The sequence below is a fragment of the Rattus norvegicus genome, chromosome 16 (genome assembly GCF_036323735.1).
Source record: "Rattus norvegicus strain BN/NHsdMcwi chromosome 16, GRCr8, whole genome shotgun sequence".
Classification (NCBI taxonomy): domain Eukaryota; kingdom Metazoa; phylum Chordata; class Mammalia; order Rodentia; family Muridae; genus Rattus; species Rattus norvegicus.
Genome location: NC_086034.1, coordinates 70,976,278 through 71,004,144, shown reverse-complemented (window position 1 = coordinate 71,004,144; position 27,867 = coordinate 70,976,278). Strand labels below are relative to the sequence as shown.

The 27,867-nt window shown below is 39.6% G+C and overlaps 1 protein-coding gene across 13 annotated transcripts in view; it reads right to left on the bottom strand.

The window, feature by feature from the left end:
• LOC120093063 (sperm motility kinase-like) overlaps positions 1-27,867 on the bottom strand; it is a 126,964-nt gene that overhangs the window by 84,398 nt on the left and 14,699 nt on the right. For 8 of the 13 annotated variants that reach the window (XM_063275880.1, XM_039095144.2, XM_063275881.1 and 5 more), the window contains 2 exons: positions 14,231-14,311; positions 2,793-2,926 (listed from right to left, as the gene is read on the bottom strand). In XM_063275880.1, coding sequence (XP_063131950.1) covers positions 2,793-2,872 — 80 coding nt within the window. In that variant the 5' untranslated portion in view covers positions 2,873-2,926; positions 14,231-14,311. The remainder of the gene's footprint in view (positions 1-2,792; positions 2,927-14,230; positions 14,312-27,867) is intronic. The other 5 variants (XM_063275879.1, XM_063275876.1, XM_039095142.2 and 2 more) reach the window with 1 other exon arrangement.

The window sequence follows — 27,867 nt, the reverse complement described above, 5'->3', positions numbered from 1 at the left end:
TGAAGGAATCAGAGAAAGAACTGGAAGAGCTTGAAGGGGCTTGAGACCCCATATGAACAACAATGCCAAGCAACCAGAGCTTCCAGGGACTAAGCCACTACCCAAAGACTATACATGGACTGACCCTGGACTCTGACCTCATAGGTAGCAGTGAATATCCTAGTAAGAGCACCAGTGGAAGGGGAAGCCCTGGGTCCTGCTAAGACTGAACCCTCAGTGAACTAGACTGTTGGGGGGAGGGCGGCAATGGGGGGGAGGGTTGGGAGGGGAACACCCATAAGGAAGGGGAGGGGGGAGGGGGATGTTTGCCCGGAAACCGGGAAAGGGAATAACACTCGAAATGTATATAAGAAATACTCAAGTTAATAAAAAAAAAAAAGGTATGCTCTAATTCACTGTAATTGTATCATGTGTATTAATGATCATTACTTCCATGTCTTTCTTCCTTCTTTCTTTCTTTCTTTCTTTCTTTCTTTCTTCCTTCCTTCCTTCCTTCCTTCCTTCCTTTCTTTCTTTCTTTTTTTCTTTCCTTCTTCCTTTAAAACAATTGTTGTTGTTTGGTGTGTGTGTTTAAGCAACATGGATTAATACTTAGTCTACCCCTAGAATTCTTGAATAAGAACTGAGTAACAAAATTTGTGGTCACTTATTTCTTAAGAAACTTACTACTATGCCTAATTTAAGGTATGCATGTACGTGTGTGTGTGTATGTGCATGTGTGTATGTGCGTGTGTGATATCCATGTGTACAAACACTTTGGAATGACCTTTAACTTGCAATTGAAATTTTAAGGTATGAGAACTATTGTTTGGTTCCCTGCCCTCATCTTTTTTGAAAAACAAAATAAAAACAAAGCAAAACAAAACCAAATTGATTTTTTTTCTTCAAAGTTCTTGTCTTGGTCAATCTGTGACTATATATAGAATGAAAGGTCATTTAAATCAAGCCGTTGCTGTCTGCTCAGCTTCCTCAGAGTCCCGCGAAAGACAATGACTTATGTCTGCTCTTTAACATAATTATGTTCTGAGGAGAGCAGGTAACCCAGAGAAAAGAAGAGATGGAAAATTAAAGTGGAAATGCCAGACTTTTCTCTTGCCTTTGTTGAGGAGAAAGTCGCTTGAGGACTGTTAACATGTTATACCTTGTCTTTCAGATATAGCTTATTGTGTTTTTATTGGAATGCACTTAATTTCTTAAAGAAGAAATAGTTTATGGAGTATATCTTTGACAAATAAACTTAAATAGAAGAGGAAAATATTTTAAAGAAGAAAAAGTATTTTTTAAAGAAAGTAACGAAAAAAGCCAAGACAAATGAGAAATTCAAGTATGTTAAAGAAGTCTGATTAAATCACAAAAAGAATTATAAAAGTTAAACTATAGAAATGGCATATATATGATTAAATTTACTATAATTCAAGGTTATTTATAATCCTAAAATAATTTTTATAAAGTATATTTCATCATTTAATTTGATTCAGACATTAGAAAAAATGTACAAAAGGAAACAGTGAGACACCAGGCAAATCAAGTCACCAATTACATTTAGCTTTTAGAGTTTTAGGATCAGGAATAAGTCCTAGACCTAGGCATTCCAAAAGTTTCTATAGGAAACAGTTATAGCGAAATACAAACCCATTGATATCCTTTATCCTGGGAATATTTCTTAGGCTGAGGATAACATGCCATCTGAAATAACATCAGCCTATACATTAAAAATAGAAGACTCGAGAGTGGCAGTGCTTGTCGCAATCACAGGAAACAAGAGTACTAGCAGAGAGCTGCCCTTATCAAAGTTCTAATAAACTGGATTTGTGGATTTAAAGAGGAAATAACACCAAGGGATGATGGGCCCTTGGTTATAATGATGGCTACCCTTAAAGAGTGGCCAAGGCATCTTCTGGAAAGCCCCACTTAAGTGATATCAGAAAACCATGGAGATAACTCCAGTAACACTTTATACATTAGGTTAAGATGTTTTTTCTAATAACGAAGTTTTAGTCTCTGTTTTAAGCAAATAGTCATAACTAAATGAACTTGTGTAGTATTTATGGCAATGTCCAGAAATTAAAGGAAAAATCATAGCTAATTCGAGTCTTAAAAATTGTCCTATAAATGGACTATTGACAAGTGAATACATGAGAATGCTCCATTGCAAGTTATGGGAATTACTAGACTCAAGGCTAACTTTGCCAGCTAAATTCTGTAACACATACATACTATCTAGGATGCTTACAAATCAAAGAAGCTAAACAGGTACAAACAGGTGAGCTTTGTCCAGGATATGAATATCTTCTGATCCTTTCTATACATAGAATAGACCTGTGAATATATACCTATTTCAAGAACTAAAAATATACAGTGGTTCTCAACCTGTGGGTCATGACTCTTTGGGGACTTACATACCAGATATCCTGCCTATGAGCTATTTACATTATGATTCATACCAGTAGCAAAATTACAGTTATGAAGTAGAAATGAAAAAAACTGTTAGGGGTCACCAGAACATCGGGAACTGTATTAAAGGGTTGCAGCACATAGAAGGTTGAGAACCAGTGCTCTAATATCTTTACCTTCGAAGTTTCTACATTATAAGAACATCTTAGAAGCAAAGGCACTAATGCCTGCAAACTTTTCAAAGTTATACACTCTTTTCAAATATGACAACTCCTTAAATGCAAAGATAAACCTCAGTTACAAAGTTATTAGAAGCCATGAGCTTACTTTATTATTAATGTTTTGGCCTATACAAATGCATGGTCCCTTATAGTGAATGTTTTCACTAGGATAACTACCTTGCTGTAGCTCCTTCATTTACCGACTCACAGAAGAAATACGTGCTGAGAAGCTGCTGTGTCGTCACTAGGGAGAGCATGGTCTTGGCTCCCAAGGAACTTTCAAATGAATGTCTCAGTAGAAAATTATAAACCTAAACAAATATTATGAATAAATGTAAGAATTTTCTCTGAGATTTCAAAACATATAAGAGGGGAGTAGAGCTGGGGACAGAAAGAGAGATGTGCGAAGAGGAAGCAGAGAGTAGGGATATCCCGAGAGAATTTACAGGAGCAAAAGATGTAGGACGTACACAGCTAATTGTATCCATTGTAAATTTCTACATAGTTCAAGGAGAGCATGTTGAACCTTCTCACCATAAAGAATTCATAAATATTTAAGGTGATAGGTGTACTAATTGTTCTCATTTGATCATTTCAAAGTGTATTTATGTATTGAAACATCATATTATGCTGCATAAATAATTATACTTGTATATGAAAATAGAAATAAAAAATATTCACAGCAATGTAACCTTATCTAACTGTTTTAGAAGTGCAGTATTCAATTAGGCCTGCAAGAATTCCTTAGGACTCTCCCCTTCTCCCCTCTCTGTTTCTCTCTCTTCTTTCTCCACCTCCCATGATCCAATCCCCATCTCTATGCCTGTAGTCCACTCCCATGGTGAAGGAAGATCCAGACAGGTGGTTTTGAGAACAACTTTTTTCTGTGAGCACCAGAAGCAAGACTACAAAAGATGTGGCTGGACTCATACTAGGAAGAACCAGGACAAACGCTGGATGCAAAAATTTTATCCTGTGCATTTGATTAGCAGTACAAGGACACTTTTCAAACATTTTTGAGTGGAGAACTGGCACTAGGTTTATTTTGTTCATAGCTTTCTCTCCAATGACATGAAGAGGTGATGTGGACTAAGTGGGAAGGTTCAGAATAAAATATTTTTACTATGGGGCTGGGGATTTAGCTCAGTGGTAGAGCGCTTGCCTAGGAAGCGCAAGGCCCTGGGTTCGGTCCCCAGCTCCGAAAAAAAAGAACCAAAAAAAAATATTTTTACTAAAGTCAAGTCAGGGAATAGAGGGATTGCAATTTAAAGAGAGTGGTAAGAACAGAGAATAGTAGGTGGCTTGGGAGACACCTGCACACAGACACACATGCAGAAAAAATACTAACGCACAGAAGATCCGAATGGGATTTGAGGGCTGGAGAGATGGCTCAGCGGTTAAGAGCACTGTCTGCTCTTCCAGAGGTCCTGAGTTCAAATCCCAGCAACCACATGGTGGCTCACAACCATCTGTAATGAGATCTGATGCCCTCTTCTGGGGTGTCTGAAGACAGCTACAGTGTACATAATAAATGAATGTTTTTAAATAAAGAATGGGATTTGATAAAAAACAGGAGTATAATAAGCAGAATGTAGTAAAACTTTAGTCTTATATTGAGCAGAAATTGTTAAGGAATCAGAGTGTAAATCTGTACTTATGTTACTTGCATATTGAAATACTACATATTTAGTATATATTCCTCTTTCCTTCTTCAATTACTCTATGAAAGTATGCTATACATTCTTTTATGTGTCTGGATATTAATTTAATGTATAAATACATGTTTCTGTATTGGAGCATGTATGCGTGTTTTACATATGCTTGTGGGTGCACACATACATGGTGGCTAGAGAAAAGTCTTGGTTCTCACTCCTCAAGCACCGCCCACCCACTTCATTAAGACAAGGGCTCTCCCTGCCCTGGAGCTTGATAGCAAGCTTAACAGCAAGCGAGCTTCTGGGATTTGTCTGTTTTTCCCTCTTATCACTATCGCACCACATGTACTCTACCCCGCTTGGATTTTAAAAAAATCAAACTAAACCAAAACAAAGCAAAAGCCAGAGCTCCATGGCATTAAATTCAAGTTCTTACGTCTATAAGGCATACAGGTTAGTAACTGTGCCAACCCCAGTGAATCACGATTGATTCTCTAGTTCCTTTCTTGAAAACTATTTTTCTAAGCTCTTACTATTATAAACAATACATATATCAGTAATGTTGGGATTCAGACCTGGGACAAACAGCTGAGGGGCATAGTTAACATAACAAAATAGACCTGTGTAGGATGATGTCATCATACAGGTGAGGCAGGTACAGGGTAGAATGAGACCTGTCATTGGATGAGAAGGATGGATGGGTGGGAGAAAAGTCTGAAGGAAGAGGAGGAGAAGGGAACCAAAGAAGGGAGAAGGCTGTGGAGAAGCAGTGGAGAGAACATGAGGCTGATGTTAAGACTCCACGCTGTACAGGTTGTTATGAACTCCTTTCTTCCTTTCCTCCTTCCTTCCTTCCTTCCTTCCCTCCTTCCTTTCTTTTCTTTTCTTTCTTTCTTTCTTTCTTTCTTTCTTTCTTTCTTTCTTTCATCTTTCTTTTTTTCTTTATCTTTTCTCTCTCTCTTTTTCTTTCTCTTCCTACTTCCTTCTATCTCCCCTCCCATAATAACTTCCCTGGCCTCCTTCCTTGCAATCAGTATACCCACCCAAGAGAAATGCAGTGGAAATGAATGGGCTTTGGAGTTGCAGTGCTGTGAGTTCAAGTCCTGGCTCTATCACTTATTAGTAAACTGATTTGTTCAAGATTTGTTAAACTAAATGGAATGAATGCATCTTTACGGAAGCTACTGCATTGTTATCCCCAAAGATTAGTCACCTTTGCATCAGTGAAATCAGAATAATTATGACTCTGACTATCTTCAAAACTGGGCATTGTCGCTTTGGATTCTGTAGAGACATTTATTATTCAGCCTCAGGTAACTTTAGTTTAGCCCTGGACTTCCTTTTGGAAAACATTGGCATTTGCCATGTTAAGTCAATGTGCCTTCTGCTGTGTGTGCACTTGAGCACTGCTGGGAATCATTCCCTTCTGTGTCTAGTTATCTGGTATTTTCTAACAGCGTGTTCAGTTGAGTAACGCCAGGAGAACAGAGCTCATCAGTCTTCTCCTGACCTCTTCACCTTGATCTGTTCTTAGGAGCCTGAAACTGAAATCCATTTGACTGTCTTCTATTGAAGCTGTCTTACTCTTTTGAATCCTGGGGATTTTTGAGTTTAACCTAGCCAGTCTTGCTGTCCTCTTTCTGTTTGTCATCAGGGTTCTTCTCACATAACTGATGGATGAGCCTGTCCTCCTTTGGTTGCTGTTGCTGGGATAAAATTGTGACCAGAGCCACCTGGAAGGGGGAAGGTTTATTTCATCTCATACTTTCAGGTAACAGTCCATCATGGATGGAACTCTGGGTAGGAACTGGAGCACAGCAGAGCAGAGCAGAGGCAGGAACTCTGCAGGAGAGCTCCTTACTTCCTTCATCTCCATGGCTTGTTCAGCCTGTGCTCGCTCCCTCCTCTCTCCTCCCTCCCCCTCATTTCTTCAATTTCTAATTATTTTATGTATATGAGCATTTGGCATGTGTGTATTTTATGTATATGAGCATTTGGCATGTGTGTATTTCTGTGCACCATGAGCATGCAGTGCTTGCAATGCCAACAATGCATCGATCCTCAGGAACTGGAGTTATAATTTGTGACCCACCATGTTGGGGCTGGAAGTCAAACCCAGGACCTTTGATAGAGCAGACAATCCTCTGAAATGCAGAGGCAATTTTCCAGCTTCCCCATCTTGCTTTCTTTCACAGATCAAGACTACCAGTCCAAAGACGGAACTCCCATTGTCTGACAGCCCCTCCATCCTGCATCAGTCATTCATCAAGAAAATGTCCCACAGACTTGCCAACAAGCACAACTGATGGAGGCCTTTCCTCAGCTGAGGTTCCCTCTTCCCAGATGACTCTGGCTTCTGTGAAGGTGGCCAGAAAATAATCAGCCCAGAACCCTTATAGCCCAAAGGTGTGAAGAAAAGAGCTTTGGGGGCATTTGTATAACACTGGTTTTGCAAGTCATATGTAGAGGCAAGGCGTGAGTGAGTCTTCACCCAACAGTGAACTAAATACCATTTGTAATGTAATTAGTTGTGTAGCAAGTGTCTCTGAGTTGAAACTTTCCATCCTGGTGGAGGTTCATCAGACTCAGGAAGTAAACACACCTCACATGCCTGTGTGAGCTGAAATTTACAATACCCATAAGGTCCTTCCCAAGAATACAGAAACAGTAACTAGAAGACAAGGAGACTCCCTCACCAACTAATTGCCTGGAAGAGATCCTTTCACCTTCCACCTGACAGGGTTGCTGCTTCCATGAGTTGCCTACCACCCTTGATGAGTGGGGCTTTGCAGTGATGTGGCTGCATGTGAGTCATCACCGTAATGCTTCATTTACGCTCATCAGAGCAAGCGCAATAAATAAATCGGTGAACCATAATGGACTTTAGGGTAATCTTCGAATTGGTCTATCCTTGGTTTTCTATATAGTGCAAACAAGTTTATATATCTCCACAGGAAGTTTCATACACTGTGGTGAATAGTTCTAGTATGCTAAAATAATTTGTATTTCTAAATGAGAAAGTGATGGCCTCTGGATCAACACTGGGAATTAGAGGGGTGTTGGAGTAGGGTCCTTGGCTTTTAAAAGCTCAAGCTCATGTTTAAAAGTTTATTTACTGGAGACCATCTTAAGAAGACTGTTCTTTGGGGGAGCATCCTTTTAACTACATTTGACTGCAGCCTGTTTAGTCGGTGGTTAGTGGTTTCTGATTTTATAATAATCAGAGATAAGGAATGTGCTACTCCTGATGGAAGACACAGAAGGACCAGTCAAGGCTGGGAGTGTTGTTCTGCCTGCCCAGAAACCCCGCCCAACTGAGAAATGGTTGAATGAACTTTGACAAAATGAACTAGCAAAGCTCCAGACATGTCAAGTGACAAGAAAAGCCACAACTGATGTCTCATCTCGCTGCATTTGACACAGTCCTTATAGACAAAGAGCAAAAGAAAACAAAACCTATCTGACATGGACACCTATCCTTTATTTTAGCCAAGCATCATAATGAAAGGAAGGAGATTAAATTCATTTGAAGCATGTGAAAAATCAGAGAACATTTTCTCCCAGTGAATGTTTAAAACTGGACAGGAGCATGTAGGGAGTGATTGATATTCGCTCAACTATCTGTGAAAGGCCTGGTTGTCAACATTTCAAACCAATTTATCTAACATGCCTAACAAAGATTTACTTCCCATTACATAAAAAACTCATTATTTTGGGTTAAAAATCTTTTAAGTACACCAAAGATGAAATCTTAGGTAAAGTTAGACAAAGAACAAAGAAACACACCCCCACCCACAAAAACAAACAAAAAACAAACAATAAAACAAACCATCATTCATACCTATAGAATTATGTGTGAATATATCATTTTACTGCTTTAAATTTTACCTCATGTTTGAGTCGGCTGTGCCTTTTTTTTATCCATTCCATTCGTTTACAACTCAAATGATATCCCATTTCCTGGTTACCCCTCCACTAACCACCCAACCTACATCTGTCTTCCCCCTCCCCTTTATCTCTATGAAGGTGCTCCCCCACCCACCCACATGTTCCTGCCCCACTGCTATGGCATCCCCCTATGCTGGAGCAACAAACCTCCCCAGGACCAAGGGCTGCCCCTCCCGTTACTCTCAGGCAAGGCCATCCTCTGCTACATATGTATCTGGAGCCATGGGTCCCTCCCTGGACACTCCTTAGTTGGTGGTCTAGACTCTGGGAGAACTGGGTGGTCACTGTTGTTCTTCCTGTGGGGATGCAATCCCTTCCTCTTTTCCAGTCCTTCTGCCAGCTCCCCAACCAGGTTCCCTGAGCTCAGTCTGATGGTTGGCTCCAAGCATCCACATCTGCATTGGTCAGTTGCTAGCAGGACCTCCCAAGGAACTACCACACTAGGTTCCTGTCAGCAAGCGCCTCTAGACCAATGCAACAGTGTTGGGTTTGGTGTCTGCAGACATGAAGTCCCCTATGGCCCTTTCTAAAGTCTGTTCCATTTTTTTGTCCCTGTTCTTCCTTTGGACAGGAACATTTCTGGGTTAAAAACTTTGAGATGGGTGGGTGGCCCCATTCCTCAACCGGGGGCCATGCCTATCTACTGGAGGGGGTCTCTACAGGTTCATCGTCCCCGTCTCTGTGCATTTCTGCTAAAGTCATCCCCACTGGGTTCCTGGAGCCTCATGTTTTCCTGGTTTCTGGGACCATCCAGTGGCTATCCCTAGTTCCTCATCCCCATGACTACATATTTTTATTCAATTTCCCTACCTTCTGAACCTCTCATCTCCTCCAGTTCCTGATACTGCTCCCATTATCTCCCACCTCCACCTCCTCTCTCCCTCACAGGTCCCCCTCTCCTCCACAACCCATAACTTCCAGTTTCCTCATTAATGCAGGACTGAAGCATCCACATTTGGTCTTCCTTCCTTCTACACTCTACATGGTCTGTGGGTTGTATCATGGGCATGTGAGCTTTTGGGCTAATGTCCACTTATTAGTGAGTGCATACTATGTGTGTTTTTTGTGATTGTGTTACTTCACTCAGGATGATATTTTGCCTGTGAATTTCATAAAGTCATTGTTTTATTGCTGTGTAGTACTCCATTGTGTATATGTACCACATTTCTGTATCCATTCTTCTGTTGAGGGACATCTAGGTGGTTTCCAGCTTCTGGCTATTAGAAATAAGGCTGCTATGAACATAGTGGGACCTGTGTCCTTGTTTTATGCTGGAGCATGTTTTGGGTATATGCCCAGGAGAGGTATAGCTGGGTCCTCAGGTAGAACTATTTTCAATTTTCTCAGGAACTGCCAGATTGATTTCCAAAGTAGTTTTACCAGCTTGCAGTCTCCACATCCTCACCAACATCTGTAGTCATCTGTGGTTTTGATCTTAGTCATTCTTATTAGTGTGAAGTGGAATCTCAGGGTTGTTTTGATTTGCATTTCCTTGATGAATAAGGATCTTGGACATTTCTTTGTTTCTCAGCCATTCGAAATTCCTTGGGTGAGAATTCTCTATTTAACTCTGTACTCCACTATTTAATAGGATTATTTGGTTCTCTGGAGTCTACCTTCTTGAGTTCTATGTATATTTTGGATATAAGCCCTCTATCAGATGTAGGGTTGGTAAATATCCTTTTCCAATCTGTGGAATGCTGTTTTGTCCTATTGACAGTGTCCTTTGTCTTAAAGAAGCTTTGTAATTTTATGAGGTCCTATTTGTTAATTTTTGATCTTAGAGCATAAGTCATCAGTGTTCTGTTCAGGAAAATTTCCCCTGTGCCCCAGTATTAGAGGCTCTTCCCCACTTTCTCTTCTATTATATTCAGCATACCTGGTTTTACATGGAGGTCCTTGATTCACTTGGACATGAGCATTGTACAAGGAGATAAGAATGAATCAATTTACATTCTTCTACATGCAGACCACAAGTTGAACCAGCACCATTTGCTGAAAATAAAGTTTTTTCCCACTGAAAGGTTTCAGCTTCTTTGTCAAAGATCAAGTGACCATAGGTATTTGGGTTCATTTCTGGGTTTTCAATTATATTCCACTGACCTACTTGTTTGTCTCTGTACCAATACCATGCAGTTTTCAATCACTATTGTTCTATAATACAGCTTGAGGTCAGGGATTGTGATTCCCACACAAGTTCTTCAGACCAATTTCTATTATGAATTTCAATGCAAAATTACTCAATAAAATTCCTGCAAACTGAATCCAAGAACACATCAAAACCCACCATCCACCATGATCAAGTAGGCTTCATCCCGGGGATGCAGGGATAGTTCGATATATGGAAATCCATCAACATAATCCAATACATAAACAAACTCAAAGAAAAAAACCCACATGATCATGTCATTAGATGCTGAGAAAGCATTTGATAAAATTCAACGCCCGAGAAAGGAAATTAGGGAAATGACACTCTTTATAATAGTTACAAATAATTTAAAATACCTCTGTGTTTCCCAAATTTCTTTGATAAGAAGGCTACCGATTTGTTAGAGTTAATTTTATATCCAGCCACTTTGCTGAAGTTGTTTATCAGCTGTAGGAGCTCTCCAGTAGAATTTTTGGGGTTGTTTATGTATACTATCATATCATTTGGAAATACTGATATCTTGACTTCCTCTCTCCCAATTTGTATCCCTTTGATATCTTTTTGTTGTCTAATTGCTCTGGTTAGAACTTTGAATACTATATTGTATAGGGGGAGAGTGGGCAGCCTTGTCTCGTCCCTGATATTAACAGGGTTGCTTTCAGTTTCTCTCCATTTAGTTTGAGGTCAGCTATTAATTTGCTCTACATTGTTTTAATTATACTTAGATATGTACCTTGAATTCCTTATCTCTCCAATAATTTTAACATGAATTACTGTGTGAGATTCAATGTGTGCTTTGAGTTTTAGTAATGTTTATTTTACAAATGTGGGTGCCCTTGCATTTGGGGCATAGATGTTCATAATTGAGATATTATCTTGGTATATTTTTCCTTTGATGACCAAGTAGTGTCTTTCCCACCTTTTTTGGTAACTTTTATTTTCTTGGATATTAGAATGGCTACTCCAGCTTGTTTCTTGGAACCATTTGCTAGGAAAAAATTTTCCTATCCTTTAACTTTGAGGTAATGTTTATCTTTGTCACTGAGGTGTGTTTCCTGTAAGGGCAAAATGTTTTTTTTTTTTTTTTTGCCTGTTTATGTATCCAGTCATTTAGCCTATGTCTTTTTACTGGAGAATTAAGTCTATTGATATTGGGAGATATTAGGGATCAATAATTGTTAGTTCCTGTTATTTTTGTTGTTTGAGGTAGAATTATGTTTATGTGTTTCTCTTCTTTTGGGTTTGTTATGAAAAGGCTAATTTCTTTTTCTTGTGTGTAGTTTCCCTCTTGTGTTGGAGTTTTCCTTCTATTATCCTCTGTTGGGCTGGATTAGTGGAAAGATATTGTTTAAATTTGGTTTTGTCCTGGAAAATTTTGCTTTTTCCATCTATGGTAATTATGAATTTTGCTGGGTATAGTGCTGGGCTGGCATCTTTGTTCTCTTATGATCCATATGACATCTCCCCAGGATTTTACGGCCTTTAGGGCCTCTGTTGAGAAGTCTGGTGTAATTCTTATAAGTCTGCCTTTATATGTTACTTGACATTTTTCCCTTGCTGATTTTAATATTCTTTCTTTGTTCTGTGCATTTGATTTTTTGATTATTATGTCACAAGAGGAATTTCTTTTCTGCTTCTATCTGTTTCATGTTCTGTAGGCTTCTTGTATGTTTATGGGCATCTCTTTCTTTAGGTTAGGTATGTTTTCTTCTATAATTTTGTTGAAGATGTTTGCTGGCCCTTTGAGTTGGGAATCTTTACTCTCTTCTATACCTATTATTTTTAGGTTCAGTCTTTCTATTGTGTCCTGAAATTCTTGAATGTTTTGAGATATGAGCTTTTTGCTTATTATGTTTTCCTTGACTGTTGTGTCAATGTCTTCCTTTGTATTTTCTGCCACTGAGATTCTCTCCTCCATCTCTTGCATTCTGTGGGTGATGCTTGCATCTCTGACTCCTGTTCTCTTTCCTAGGTTTTCCATCTCTAGGGTTGTCTCCCTTTGAGTTTTCTTTAATGATTCTATTTCCATTTTTAGATCTTGGGTGGTTTTGTTCAATTCCTCCTTTTTGATTGTGTTCTCCTGTATTTCTTTAAGGGATTTATGCATTTCCTCTTTAAGGGCTTCTACTTGTTTACTTGTGTTCTGTATTTCTTTAAGGGAGTCATTGATGTCCTTCTTAAAGTCCTCTATCATCTTCATGAAATGAGAATTTAGATCTGAATCTTGCTTTATAGGTGTGTTGGGATATATAGTACATGCTGTGGTGGGAGAATTAGGTTCTCATGTTGCCAAGTCAAATTATTTTCTGTTGCTTATGTTCTTATGCTTTCCTCTTGCCATTTGGTTATCTGGTGTTATCTGGCCTCCTTGTCTCTGACTGGATCCTGTACTGCCTGTGAACCTGTGAGCCTGTGAGCCTGTGAGGCTGTGAGCCTGTGAGCCTGGATGTTTCATAATACCTGGAGAGTCGAGCTGCAACTAGGATGTGGGCTGTATGGGTTCTGGTCCTGGCACAGGTGGGAACCAGAGGGTCTCTGCTATGCCTTTTAAGCTTTGTCACTATTTAGATATTGAATTGAAAGTTGAAATACAGAATTCTTAGAACCTCAAAGGCTTAAGTTACAACTGTAAACATTCTTCTATTACACACACACACACACACACACACACACACACACACACACCTGCCTTCTTTCAAGCCATTGATGGCCTCTGTATCCTTAGAGTTCTCACTGAAACCAGCATTGTTGGAAACTAAAGACTATGACTACTTTCCATGCATTTCTTTAAGTTTCTAAGGACAGCCTCATGCTCCTGGTTCTACCAATGACAGCAAGCTAATAATAGCATATCCTAAAGGAGTGACTTTAAATTCCAACTTAGCTTTTCTCCTTTTAGTATTTTCTTATATAGAATATTGTGTTTGATGTAGTGGTTTGAAAGATATTGACCCTCTACGGCTCATATATTTGAATACCTTTCCCCTGGTTGGTAGAACTGTTTAAAGAGGATTAGGAGGTATGACCTTGTTTGATCACGTGTTTCCCTTGGGGCAGGCTTTGAGGTTTCAAAAGACTCATGCCATTTTGAGTTAGCTCTCTGTATTCTGTTTATAATTTGAAATTTGAGGTCCCTGTTGTTCATGTGTCTTTGTCCCATCATAATGAATTTTAACCCCAGAACCATAATTCCAATTAAATTGGAATTTTACTTACACTTTTAAGTGGCCTTGGACATGATGTTTTATCACAGCAATAGAAACATAACATACATGTTGCTTTGGGAATATAGAATGTTTTTCATAGGTTTGAACATATCTCACAAGAATAATACAGAAACCTACTATTAACCAGTCATTAATGAATTATAAAATTGTTTTTTGGGAATTATAAAACTGAGATGAAGAGCAAATTAGAGAAATATATTCATGAATATTGGCACTATCCCTTAGAGCCCTGGTGCCTGCCTGTGACCTGCCCTCAGAGAACTTGGCTAAGAACAGTGAGGGGGACAGAGATTGAAAGTCAGAAACTTGGCTAAGACAAACTGGATAGTTTATTGCCTTTTCCATTCACTTGTAGGCAGTCATGTTATAGATGAACTATTAGAGTACAGAGCTTTCTGCTAATGGGCCATAATCTCAAGGACCCCACCATTTCTGCAAATAGCACCACCACGTGCAAACCAAGAACTCAGCCATGTGAGTTTTGGGGGGGATTTTCCTTATCTCTGCATTCACTCCGTACAAATTCCCAGACTTCCTCTGCATGGGAGGGACAAATGGGTAAATCTGTACCAGGAGGATACAAATGGAGCTGTGTGGCAATGAGACAAGATCTGTCTCAGACAACATAATACTTACCCGTGCTCAACGGTCAGGTCTTTCCTGGTTTCAGGGAAACCTTCCCGGAAGGTGATCTTGCAAAAGACTCATAGGCTGAAGCTGGTGGGATAGAGAAGGCAAAGCCACATCAAATCAGGAATACTAAGCCAAGATTTTTTTCTACTAGAAAGAAATCCATTTCTTTTTCATTTGTAGTGAACGTTTGTATATTTTAAATTAAAAAAAAATCATATGTCTGTGTGTGTCTGTGTAAGTGTCTGCCATGTGTGCTCAGGTGCTCACAGTGACCAAAATAGGGTTTAGGGTTCTGGAGCTGGTTTTCCAGGTGGTTGTCAGCTGCCTGGTGTGGGTCCTGAGAAATAAAATCCTGTTCCTGGAAGGACAGTAAATGTTAACTGCTGAGCCATCTCTCTAGGACTCTCATTTTGTTTTTATACGAATGCAATTCCTTAATTTTTAAATATAGGCAAGAGCAGTAACAGTCAGGCAAGCCCACATTGCAACATTGGAAACCAAGGTTTCTGTCGATACCATTCTATCCTTATTTAAACTTTTAAAATTCTGTTCATCTTGGAATGGTTTTGCATAAATTTTTATTTTTAAGATGTTGCCTTGGGCTTCTTGCGCATGGGAAGTTAAAAGTCTAAATGTTTTTCTCCATTCCTCCTACTGTATGTAATGGTAATTAGAAGGTAGACAGGCCAGAAATCTCAGGACTGGAGGAATGGCACTGTGAGCTCTCGGGTTTATAATTAGCATGTGGGAACGAAGCAGGAAAATGGCTGGTACCAGTGGAAGCAGAAAGACAAGCCCATCCAGAAAGGCTGCAATTCAGAACATTTTCCTAGAAAGTACTTACTGTGTTTCTACCAAGGCTGAAAAAAAAATTAGTAGCTGCATGTCACCTAAGCCAGCGAGAGACGAGACCCTTAGGAAGCAGCAACAGGGGCCCTCCTCAGGAAAGCCAATTTTAGAGCTAGGACTTTAAAATAGATTTGGGGGCTTTAAAAAGAGCCTTACGTTCATAGCAAAAGTTACTTTGGGGTGCAGGTTGTCTTTTGTTTGCACTCTGCCATGCAGGGATGGATTTTCATTGTAAGTATCCTCTGCCAGTGTGCTACATACCAGAGTGGGATATGTCTCATTACATCACATTATTACAGTTGTTGCAGCTCCATTATTGTATCAGTATCACCTCCCAGCATCTATGGATACCGGTTGTGACATTCAGCAGGTTTTGACAAATGTGTACCACCATTGCTTGTGTGTGTGTGATTCTATAGTGAAGACTAAGCTGCACATCTTCTACACATGTGTGGGGTGGCCTAGGTCCAGCCAGGCTTGCTCGGGTTGGTGGTTCAGTCTCTGGGAGTGTGGGAGGGTCCAGATTAGTGGATTCTGTTGGTCTTCCTGTGGCATCCTTGTCCTCTTCTGTTTCTTTGTCCTTCCCACAATTCTCCCATAGGACTCCCTGAGCTCCATCTCACGTTTGGCTGTGGGTCTCGGCATCTGTTTCCATTGGCAGCTGGGTGGAACCTCTGAGAGGACAGTTATGCTAAGCTTCTGCCTGCAAGCACATCAGAGTATTATTAATGGTGTCAGGGATTCATTCTTGTCCATGAGATGGTCTCAATTTGGGCAAGTCATTGGTCGGCCATTTCCTCTGTCTTGCTCTGCCTTCATCCCTGCGCATCTTTGGCCATTTCCTCTGTCTTGCTTTACCTTCATCCCTGCGGATCTTGTAGGCAGGATACAGTTTGGGTTAAAGGTTTTGTGAGTAGGTCTTATTCCTCCACTGGGAGTCCTGCCTGGCTACAGGAAGTGGTCACTGCAGGATCCATATTCTCCACTGTTAGGAGTCTCAGTTAGAGTTGCCCTCATTGACTCCTGGGAGCCTCCCCCACCGCAGGTCTCTAGCACATCTTAGAGATGTGCTCCCTTCCCCCGTCAACTGCAGATTTCCATTCATTCCCCTGGCCCTCTGGCCTTCTTTCTTGCCTTTCCGCAAGTTTGATGCCTCCATTCTCCTCTGCCTCCTCTGACTATTTTATTCCCCTTTCCAAGTGAGAGTTAAGCATCCTCACTTGGGCCTTTCTTCCTGTTTAGCTCCTTTGGGTCTATGGAGTGTAGTGTGCGCATCCTGTACTTTAATTTCCACTTATAAGAAAGTGAGTATTATGAATGGCTTTTTGAGGTCTTTGTTACCTTACTCAGGATTATATTTTCTAGTTCCATCCATTTGCCTGAAACATTTGTGATGTTCTTGTTTTTAATAGCTGAGTAGTAGTCCATTGTGTAAAAGAATCACATTTTCTCTCTCCATTCTTCAGTTGAGGGACATCTACATGGTTTCCAGTTTCTGGCTATTATGAATAAAACTGCTATGAACAGAGTTGAGCAAGTGTCTTTGTGGAATGGTGGAGCATCTTTTGACTATGTACCCAGGAGTGAAGTAGAACTATTCCCAGCTTTCTAAGAAACCACCAGATTGATTTCCAGAGTGGCTGTACCACTTTGCACTCCCACCAGCAATGGAGGAGTGTTCTTCTTTCTCCACATCCTTGCCAGGATGTGCTGTCACTTGAGTTTTCGATCTGAGCCATTCTGAGGAGTTGAAGGTGGATGCTTAGGGTTGTTTTAATTTGCATTTCCCTGATGGTTAAGTGTTTCTCACCTAGACAGTATTCTCTAAAGTCAGTGGTCTCTGCTCCTTTGGGAAGATTGCATTTATATGTGGTTACTTTCCGTTCTTTCTTCTGTTCCACTGAGAGTTTTCTATTATTTTGCCAGTGCCACATTGTCTTAATTACAGGAGAATTCTAGAAAATCTAAAATGCCCTGACTTTTTCCCTATCTACATAATTATACTACTGTCTTATTGATATTAACAAAGTAGGGTGCGATGAATGAGGATGTGCTGAATCTACAGAACAGTTTTTAAGAGCACTCATATTTAACTTTACTCTTTAAAATTTTTTGAGGTAGTGATATAACTACATTGCCCTCTTCTATTTCCTTACTCCAAACATTCCCTTATCTCTCCTTGTTCTTTTCCATATTCATGAACTCATATATATGTGTGTGTGTATGTATATATATGTATATATATATATTCATATACACATAGACACACAGACATTGACACACACAGACATAGTTGCACATGGACACACACACACACACACACACACACACAGAAATATAACCAGCTCAGTTTCTTTTTTTTTTTTTTTTTTTTTTTCCGGAGCTGGGGACCGAACCCAGGGCCTTGCGCTTCCTAGGCAAGGGCTCTACCGCTGAGCTAAATCCCCAACCCCACCAGCTCAGTTTCTATAGCGTGGATAAGCAATCCGTGTGCTCTTCTCTGAAAAGGACTATTTCTTCCACTCTTTGCATTCCTTCTTTTCTTTTCCTTTTTAAAAAATTTCTGCTAAATTGTTTTATTTATTTATATTCCAAAAGTTGCCCCCTTCCTGGTCCCCTTCCCTCAGTTCTTCACCCATCCCCATCCCCCACCTCTGGGAGTTTTAAGAGGTTTCTCCTACCCCCTAACCTCCACTGCTGCATATTTTGATTCATTCTCCGGGCCCTCTGAGTGTCTCTCCTCTCTTTCCCCATACCTGATCCTGCCACTCCTTTTCTCCTCCTGCCTTCTTCCTCCCACATAGTTTCCTTTCTCCCTCTGCCTCCAATGATAATTTTGTTCCCCTTCTAAGTGGGATTAGAATATACATACCTGGGCCTTTCTTCCTGTTAAGCTTCCCATGGTCTGTGAGTTGTATCATGGGTATTCTGAACTTTTTGGTTAATATCCACTTATCAGTGAGTACATACCATAGTACTGGTAGAGAGACAGTGAGAGATCAATCAGTGGACTAGAGTTAAAGACGCAGAAATAAACCCACACACCTATGGACACTTGATCTTTGATAAAGAAGCCAAAACCATCCAATGGAAAAAAGACAGCATTTTCAATAAATGGTGCTGGTTCAACTGGCAGTCTGCAGGTAGAAGAATGCAAATTGATCCATCCTTTTCTTCTTGTACAAAGCCCAAGTTCAAGTGGATCAAAGACCTCCAAATAAAACTGGATAAAAATAACCAGATAAAACACCGAATCTAATAGAAGAGAAAGTGGGAAAAGCCTTGAACTCATTGGCACAGGGAAAAATTTCCCGAACAAAACAACAATGGCTCAGGTGTTGTGGTAAAATTAAAATAAAATGCTTTCTTTTAACTTGCACTGTAATGCCCCATGATATCTATTTGATATTTTCATCTCAGTTAGCACAGCCTCTCACCCGCTTTGCTCCATCCCATATCACACTGCCAATGGCTACTCTTTGAGCCTGGCAACAATCTCTCTACACATCTAGTTTCCGAGGCAGGTTGCCACAATGCCAGACGTACACATCCCAATTCTGTGGTGTCCCAGTGTCTCCAGCCACCACACACTCTCTTGAACTCAATTAAGTTGTCACATGAAAGGATACACAACATAATAACCTCTGATTCAATTGATAATATATAATTGCTCACCTAGACATATAAAGCCCTATACACATCCATCCCTTAAGAATATTCATAACAAGCTGTAAATGTACAGAGAGGAATCTTAACATCCACCTCCATGTTCTCTTGGCTGTTCCCCCCCACCCCCTTCTGTCTCCAGTCTCCTCCTCCTCTCTAAAACTTTTTTCCTGCCCATCCTTCCTTCTCATCCAGTGACAGGCCTCATTCTATCTTGTAACTGCCTTTATCTGCATAATGACATCATTCCTACACTCGGGCTCTAAGTTTAACAATTGGCAAATGGGAGATTATGAAACTGAAAAGCTTCTATAAGGCAAAGGACACTGTCAAGAGGGCAAAAGGTCTTCACAAACCCTATATCCAACAGAGGGTTAATATCCAAAATATATCAAGAACTCAAGAAGTTGGACTCCAAAAAACCAAATAACCCAATTTAAAAAGTGGGGTACAGAGCTAAATAGTGAATTCTCAACAGAGGAATCTCCAATAGCTGAGAAGCACTTAAAGAAATGTTCAGCATATTTTATCATCAGGGAAATGCAAATCAAAGCAACTGTGAGATTCCATCTCCATACCCATCAGGATGGCTAAGATCAAAAAAAAAAAAAAGTGACAGCACATGCTGGTGAGGATGTAGAGAAAGAGGAACACTCCTCCATTGCTGGTAGGATTGCAAAGTAGAACAACTGCTCTAGAAATCAATCTGGCAGTTCCTCAGAAAATTGGAAATATTTCTACCTGAAGATCCAGCTATACAACTCCTGGAAACATACTCAAAAGATGTTCTACCATACCACAAAGACACACGATCCACATACTCATAGCAGCCTTATTTGGAACAGCTAGCAGCTGGAAACAACCAACGTGTCCCTCAATGGAAGAACGGATGACAAAAATGTGGTTCATTTACACAGTGGAATACTATTCAGCTATTAAAAATGGGGATGTCATGAAATTTTCAGGCAAATGGATGGAATTAGAAAACATCATCCTGAGTGAGGTACCCCAAACCTAAAAGGACATGCATTGTACGTACTCACTGATAAGTGGATATTAGCCAAAGAGTTCAGAATATGATAAAACTCATAGACCTTATTTCCTTCTGTGATTTGTTTTGTGTTGAGGCCTCGTGGATATTTCTCCCATCTACTTTGGAGTGTCTTTTGGCGTCCTCCTTGTAGGACTCATGTTTGGGCAGTCATGCTGGTGAAACTTTATGGGGTAGCCTTACTAGGAGACACATCCTAACAATAAATTCTCTGCTCTTGCTCTGTCTCTTACAGTCTTTCTGCTCACTCTTCCTCAATGTCCCCTAAGTATTAGGTGTGGAAGCGTTTGTTTATAGATGTATCCATTGGGCCAGTGCTCTACGACTGTCCATCTTGATTGGATGTGGTTTTCTGTAGTTGTCTTCATCTGTTACAAAGAGATGATTCCTTGGTGTGTGTGTGTGTGTGTGTGTGTGTGTGTGTGTGTGTGTGTGTGTGTGGTGGGGGTAGGTGGGTAAAGACTATCCTTATGTATGGGTATAAGTACAAATGTTCAGATTACTCTTAGGAAATATGCTTCTTTAGGAAAGTTGTAGCTGCAGCTTCTCCCGACATTCAGTGCTTCACTAGCCTTGAGTAGTTAACTAGGTTTCTAGTACCAGGCATGGTTCCCCTCTCTTTGAACGGGGTTTAAGTTCAATTACAGAGCTATTGTCTTTTAGATACAGTCAAGGTATGTGTGCACTGCTGTGCCCTTAGGCTTGTCTTGGCATGCTGGATGTCAAAGTCATTCATAAGTGACATAGCTGGGCAGGAGTGTTGGTTGCTGCCCTCCCTTGTAGGCTTGTCCCCCAGGAGGAGGCATTCAGTCAGTTTTAGCTTAGAGCCCCCGGGACACTGTATCTGAAGTGCATGATATCTTCAGGTAAAAGCACTTATCTTTCAACGCTGGGGACAAACAAGGGCAATAGGTATATATGTTTGGGGGATTTCTTGAACAAACCTGGCCAAGAACTAAAAAGAGGTGTTGGGAGTTTCTGTTAGGTAAGATCTGTAAGGCACCCTCTGATTGGTTGTATGGGCCTTGGAGAAAGCATTGTCAGCTCAGATGAGAAAATTCACTAAAAGTATATGTGCATATTACATACATAATTACATGTATTATAGACTTTTAGGCAAGTAGTTAATAGTGTGATTCCTCATGTCTTTTTCTAACATCATTATTTTGCTTTACCTTCCTCCATCCTTCTGTAAGAACTTCCCTTCGCCTTCCCTAAAGAGCTCACTTTTTCTTATCTCTTCGGAATCACTTCTATCCTACTATTCCCCATTACCCCCTCTTTTTCCCGAATTTACACTTCTTCCCTAAAGAGCTCCCCTCTCCCTGTCTCCTTTCCCATATCAAGTCACATGAACCCCACTATTCTCCCTCTTTATTGTTCCTCAAACCTGCTATCCTAGTGACTTGCTGTTTTATGTTCCTATTCTCTGCATGCATTGGCATATGCACTCACATCTTTAGTTCTATCCAGGAGCTTCCAATGAGAAAGAACATGAGAATATTGTCTTACTATGTCTAGGCCACCTCACTCAGCATGGTCTTTTCTGGTTCCACCATTTACCTTCAAAATTCACAACTTCATTTTTATTTACAGAGGAATAATATTTTAGTGTCTGTATAGTGTCACATTTTTGTTTTGCAGTCATCATTTATTTTCATTTATTTGTAGGGTTAAGGTTTATATGTACTGTGTGAATATGTGTATCTGTCTTTTCTAAGGCATCCTCTGACTGGTTTATTAAAAAACTGATGGCCTATAACAAAGGCAGGATGTGGAAGGTGGGAGTTCCAGGAAGAGATAGGAACTCTGGGAAAGAATCAGGCATGGGAAGATTCACCTGTCGAACTCAGGGGAAGTTGGATGCATGAAACTGAGGAGAAGCAAGCAACCATGTGGCAGATATAGAATAATATAAATGGGTTAATATAAGGGTTGAGTGGGAAGCAAGCCTAGGTGTTTGTAAATGAAAACAAGTTGCCTCATCCTTAATCTAGAGCTGAGGTGGGCTTAGAATGGCCCGAAACAGCTATAGACATTTAGTTTGTTTCTAATCCCTAGCTATAAAAGCAATGACTATGGTTAGCAAGTATTCGTGGAGTAGGATATCCAGTCCCTTGGACATATGCTGAGGAATGATATAGCTGGGCCATATGGTAAGTTTATTTTAGTTTTTTTAGAATTCTCCACACTTATTTGCAGTGGATGCACCCCTTTGGCATCCTACCAACAATGGATGAGGGCTCCTGTCCCCTTGCATCCTCTCCAGCTTTTGTTGTTGATGTTCCGTTGATCTTTACACTGAGTGTGGTAACATGAAGGCTCAGTTGTTTTGAGTTGCATTTTCCTGATTGCTAAGGACAATGAACCATTTTGGAAAATTTTCATAGCCTTTTTTTTCCTTTTGAGAACTTTGTTCAAACCCTGAGACCCATTTTCAAGTGGGTCATTTGTTTTCTTTACTCCTTGGTTTTTGAGTTCTTTGTATTTTCTAGGTATTAATACTGGAGATATATAGTTGCCAAAGAGTCTTCTTTTCTGTGGCTTCCTCCTGACTGAATTGGCTGTTTTTTTTAAGCCATGCAGACACTCTTTACTTTATGAAGTCCCATGTGTCAAATTATTGGTGTTAATTCCTGGGCAAATGGAGTCCTTTTCTACACCAATATCATACAGAGCACAATGTTTCCTTCTAGCAGTTTCAGTGTTTCAGGTTTCTCATTGATGGCTCAAAGTCCACAAAGGGGAGGGAGGGAGAGAGAAGAGAAGGTAGGAAGGAAGGAAGGAAGGAAGGAAGGAAGGAAGGAAGGAAGGAAGGAAGGAGGGAAGGAAGGAGGGAAGGAAGGAAGGGAAGGAAGGAAGGAAAGAAGGAAGGAAAGAAGGAGGGAAGGAAGGAGGGAAGGAAGGAAGGAGGGAAGGAGGGAAGGAGGGAAGGAGGGAAGGAAGGAAGGAAAGAAGGAGGGAAGGAAGGAAGGAGGGAAGGAAGGAAGGAAAGAAGGAGGGAAGGAAGGAAGGAGGGAAGGAAGGAAGGAAGGAGGGAAGGAAGGAAGGAGGGAAGGAAGGAAGGAAGGAGGGAAGGAAGGAAGGGAAGGAAGGAAGGAGGGAAGGAACGAAGGAAGGAAGGAAGGTAGGAAGGAAGGAAGGAGGGAAGGAAGGAAGGAGGGAAGGAAGGAAGGGAAGGAAGGAAGGAAGGTAGGAAGGAAGGAAGAAAAGAAATACATGTCACTATCGCTGAAGATTTCCCAAGACTTCAAGACTGTTTATGGTTTTGATAGTTTAATTTTTAAGAGACTTTAAGAATAATGGGATCTGATGCCCTCTTCTGATGTGTCTGAAGACAGCTACAGTGAACTTATATATAGTAAATAAATAAATCTTTAAAAAAACTAAATATAATAAATAAAATAAGATAAAAAAGAATGATTGGCTCTGTATCTTCTCTGAATGTCTGGGAGAATTTTGCTGTGAATCCATCTGATCTTGGATGTTTTTAGTTGGAAGGCCTTTTATTTGGAAGAGTTTACTCTCTAGAACCAGCTCATAAATTCATTAATTCTTCATATTCCTTTGTTTGTTTACATTTCATTGATTTCTGCTTTGATTTTTATTATTTCTTGCTGTTGACTGGATACAGATTTGATCTGTTCTTGTTTTTCTTACCTTGGATCTCTTTGTTATGCTATTCTTTGTGTTCTTTCTGATTTTAAACGTAGGCAGTTAGAGTTACCAATTCTCCTCTGAAGGCTGACTGCAATCTGTACCATAGGCTTGTTCTGTTACTTTTTCATTTCCTTTCAGTTCCAGGAAGTTTTTAAAATTTCTTTCTTATATTTCTTCCTTGACCTTTAAAAAATTATTCAGTGATGAGTTTTTTAATCTCCATGAGGTTTTTTTTATATTTACTAGAGAATTTTAGTAGTCAATTTTAAGTTTTATTGCATTGAGGTCAGATAAGAGACAAGGAGTGATTTCAATATTTTTAAATTTGTAAAGATTTGTTTTGTGTCCCAGGATATGATCTAATTTAGAAAAGTTTCCATATGTTGCTGACTAGAACATATATTCTTTGGTGTTTGGTGGAATATTCTGTAAATATCTAATTAGTTTTAGTTTAAAGTCTATTTTGTCAAATATTTTGATATTGACACCTGCTTGCTTTCTGGTCCCATTGGATTGATGAACTTTTGGTCTTATTCTTTGAGGCAGTGCCTATCTTTAAAACTGAGACATATTTCTTATAGGTAATAGATAGATAGATTTTTGTTTCTTGATCCATTCTGTCAGCTCATATCTTTTGTCTGGAGAACTGAGATTATTGGTATTTAAAGTTATTATTGAAATGTGTGTGCTAATTGTGGTCATCATGTTAGGGTTTTTTGGTGGTATTGCTTGTGTTCCCAGTAACATTTTGTGGGTTCATAATTATAGTTTAGTGTTCTTTTCACAGTATCACTATGCTTTTTGATTATTGAACGCAGGGTGATCTAAAGGGAGGTAATATATCAATCCTGAAAGGAAACTCCATAAGCTCAGGAAGTACACAACTCAAAGGGTTCAAGAAGTTCCTAATACTGACCAGATGTACTAGGACCCTCCATCACCAAGCATATAGAAGCAGTAAGGACTGCTAAGAGACATTTGCAAACAATCCTAGTTATCCTAGAAGACTCCCAGACAAGCTGAGCTCCTTAGAAAAGGCTGAGCCTCCTGGAGACACAGAGGCCAGCCAAGCTGCCTGGAAGATGTTCAAACCAGAACATGTTCTAAGCAGCCCAGGAAAGACATTTTCAACCATTTGAGCTGCCTGCAAGTTGTGTAGTATGCGTCACATTTTCAGCTTTTGAGAGTCTTGAGTCATTTCTGCTCCTGTAACTCCTCTCATACTTCTTTAGGTAACTCCAGGCTCACTGGGTTGGATTGGGGCTGTGTCCTTACTTTGGTCTCCCATCAGTTTCCTGTTTGGAGTGAGTACACATTTGCTCATGTACCTCCAGGAACAGTGTCACACAGCAGGACATAATGGACAATACTGTCCCAATGTGTCATTGATAGGACTTACTTAGAATCTGTGTTTGACCCATACCTTTGAACTTTTTGGTCTTCAGTGCTAATCTTCAAAGCTTAACATCATTGATGTTTCTTTCCAAAACAGACTCCTCTGATTCTTTTTTCTATCTGGTATAAAATGTAGTGAATTTCCTCACTGATTCATTTTCTTGTTTGGAATTTAATAGACCCAGAATTTCAGTTGTTTAAAGAGCTACTGGTTGCTCTTTTATGTGTGTGAATCTGATTTGTGAGCTCCAAGACTTTCAGTTTGGAGATTACAGCCTTAAAAGTCTATCAGATTCTGCTGTCAATTACCCTAAATTCCAGACACTATGGATGAAGCAGGCATTTATGAAACACCACCTCAATTCCTCAGGACTTTATATGGAGTTTAATGTGCATAAAAATAATAACATGAGAGAAAGTCAGAAAGGAATAATCACCAAAGAACAGCAGATGCTAAGCATACTGGGGCCTTTTTGGTGAAGGATATAAAGTGAAAACAGACATTTCAGATGGAGATGCGGAAGATGCACCACCAGCAACAGAGAGATGCTAACGACGCCAAGAATGTGTCCTATCAGGAGAAGCTACCATCCGTCTAAGAAATTACTGTTTTCTTATTCACTCTGATAGATGGAGGAAGTGTGTCCTTTCTGAGTGACACGTTGCCTTATAGAGAAGATGCAGTGAGAAAGGCACTGGCATGAGAGCACATTCAGAAGGAGGCGTTTGTAAAAATGTAGGGAACTGGCATAGTCATAAAAATACCTTTTGGAAGTTACTATGAATGCAAGATATGCAAGACAGAGAATCCTTGCTAGGACCTAGAGACAGTCTACTTCCTGACATCTACTCTCTCCTCACTGCAAACAGAATCCATTCATTCCTCTGCATTTGATGCTCACCTGGCCGAAGTTCACTAATGTTTATTTCCCAGTAGACTATGAGTTTGTTGAGAACATGAAACAGTTCACTTCTTTTTGCATATTGATTATTTTGTGTGTAGTAAGCAATTGGTAAATGTTTAGTGGAAACAAAAAAAATCAAGAAAAATTGTAGTCTTGTCTAAAGTATGTGCTACATTATATTCAAATTAAAAGTTAATAGAAAAGAACAAATGAAAATCCCATAATTCCTGTGATTATGTCTATAAATCTATGTAGCTCTATCATCTATGTATGCCTGATATAAACATGTATCATCTAGATCTATCAAGATATAAGAGTGAATATAGAAATTCATATTTTCTAGTTGGAGAAGTTTTTAGTTTTTATTTTTCTGGTCTTCAATTCATTATCTTTGAACTAATGGGATTATAGCAACAGTTTGTAATCCTCATTGATTATGAAAGCCATATAGCTCTTAGGATGTAGGGTTTTGAATATGCTAACCAAGTATAAAGAAGACATATAACCTTGTTGTTGTTCACAAAACTATTTACATACTAAATGCATGTTAACCTCCTCAGTGCACTATTCACTTGCTCAAACCTTTTCTGAGACACAGAAAATCATGCAAGTGTTGATTCCTCAAGCATTAATCCTTCAGTAATCACAAAGGCTGGAATGAGTGTGTAGCAAGTGTCAGGAAGCTCACAGCTGGGGTGATGTCATAGGTATCTGTCTAACATACTATGGACCACTCATTGCTGGCCTTAACACTGTTAACATAGGCTGTGTTCGTGCTAGATGTGGGAATTCTGACAGACAGCACTGACTTATCTTCATTTCTTTGAAGCAATGAGTGTGAGGCAAGGCAAAACTGATTGCAGAGTGCCACATCATCTATTCTAGGAGAGTAGATTATTTGTACCTGGGAATAGAAAACTTCAACTTTGGAGAATTACATAACTTTTGCAAACCTCGTACCTTGCACTGCTCTTCATTTATGCTGGCTAATCTTCCTTTAGACTAATTTGAGAATATGAAAAAAAATTCATTTCAATTTACATTTTTATTAAGGAGATAATTCAATAGTTAGAAAAAATGTACAGAACAATGTAATGGCCGTGGCAAATACATGTAGTCTTAATCTGATAATTTGTTAATATTTTGTCATATTCATTTCATTTTAATCCATGTTTTTCAAAGAAAAGTATAGCTAAGGATGAATTTGGCCATCAATTTCTTCAGGAAACATTTCCAAGAAATAAAGCTTCCTAAGTAACTGCACAATACTATTATTGCACAATTCCTACTTTAATATAAATCAATACCAAGTTCACACTGAAAAGGTCTCAGCTCTACCCCAGATATATGCACACATGCATATACTCACACCTAATTTTGTATTGTAGCTAAAAGAGCTGCATAAAAGAGACTTGTAATAAATTGTAGAAAAGGAATTGGAAGCACCTGGAACTTTTGGAAAAATTCCAATCATAATAAAAGCTAAAAGCAGCCCAATTTAGTAAGGTTAAGTTTTTAAGTGCGCGTGCGCGTGTGCGCGCGTGCGCACACACACACACACACACACACACACACACACACACACACAGTAAAAACACAATCTGAAGGGACAGAACCTGATTGAGGTAAGATATATGCTAGGGAACTGTCAAGCAATGTCTGTAAAAGCTTTCGAGAATATAAATGAAGAAATGTATGTGCTAAGAAAAAGTTATATGCTAGAAATCAAACAACTCTTTGACAGAAGTGAATGTTTTAGTCCAAGAGGAAATGTCCCTAAGCTTGGTTATGTCAACAGAAACGCACCAAACAAAAATACGAAGATAAGAGAAATGAGAAAGTCAACTATGGAACATCACTAAGGTACAGGACAAATGAAAGGTGTAACCACCACGTAAGTGTGCCATTCAGCAGAAGAAATAAATGAAGAAAGGGAAGGGAACATTGTTCGAAATGAGTGACAGACAAATCACAAATCGAAGAAACTCAGAGATCAAAACAGATAGACACCAAAGGAAATGTACCTGTAGGGGGGTCATATTCAGAAGGGAGAGAAAGGAGGGAGGGAGAGAAAAGCAGGGAGGAGATTTATTGGGAAAATATTCACACCACAG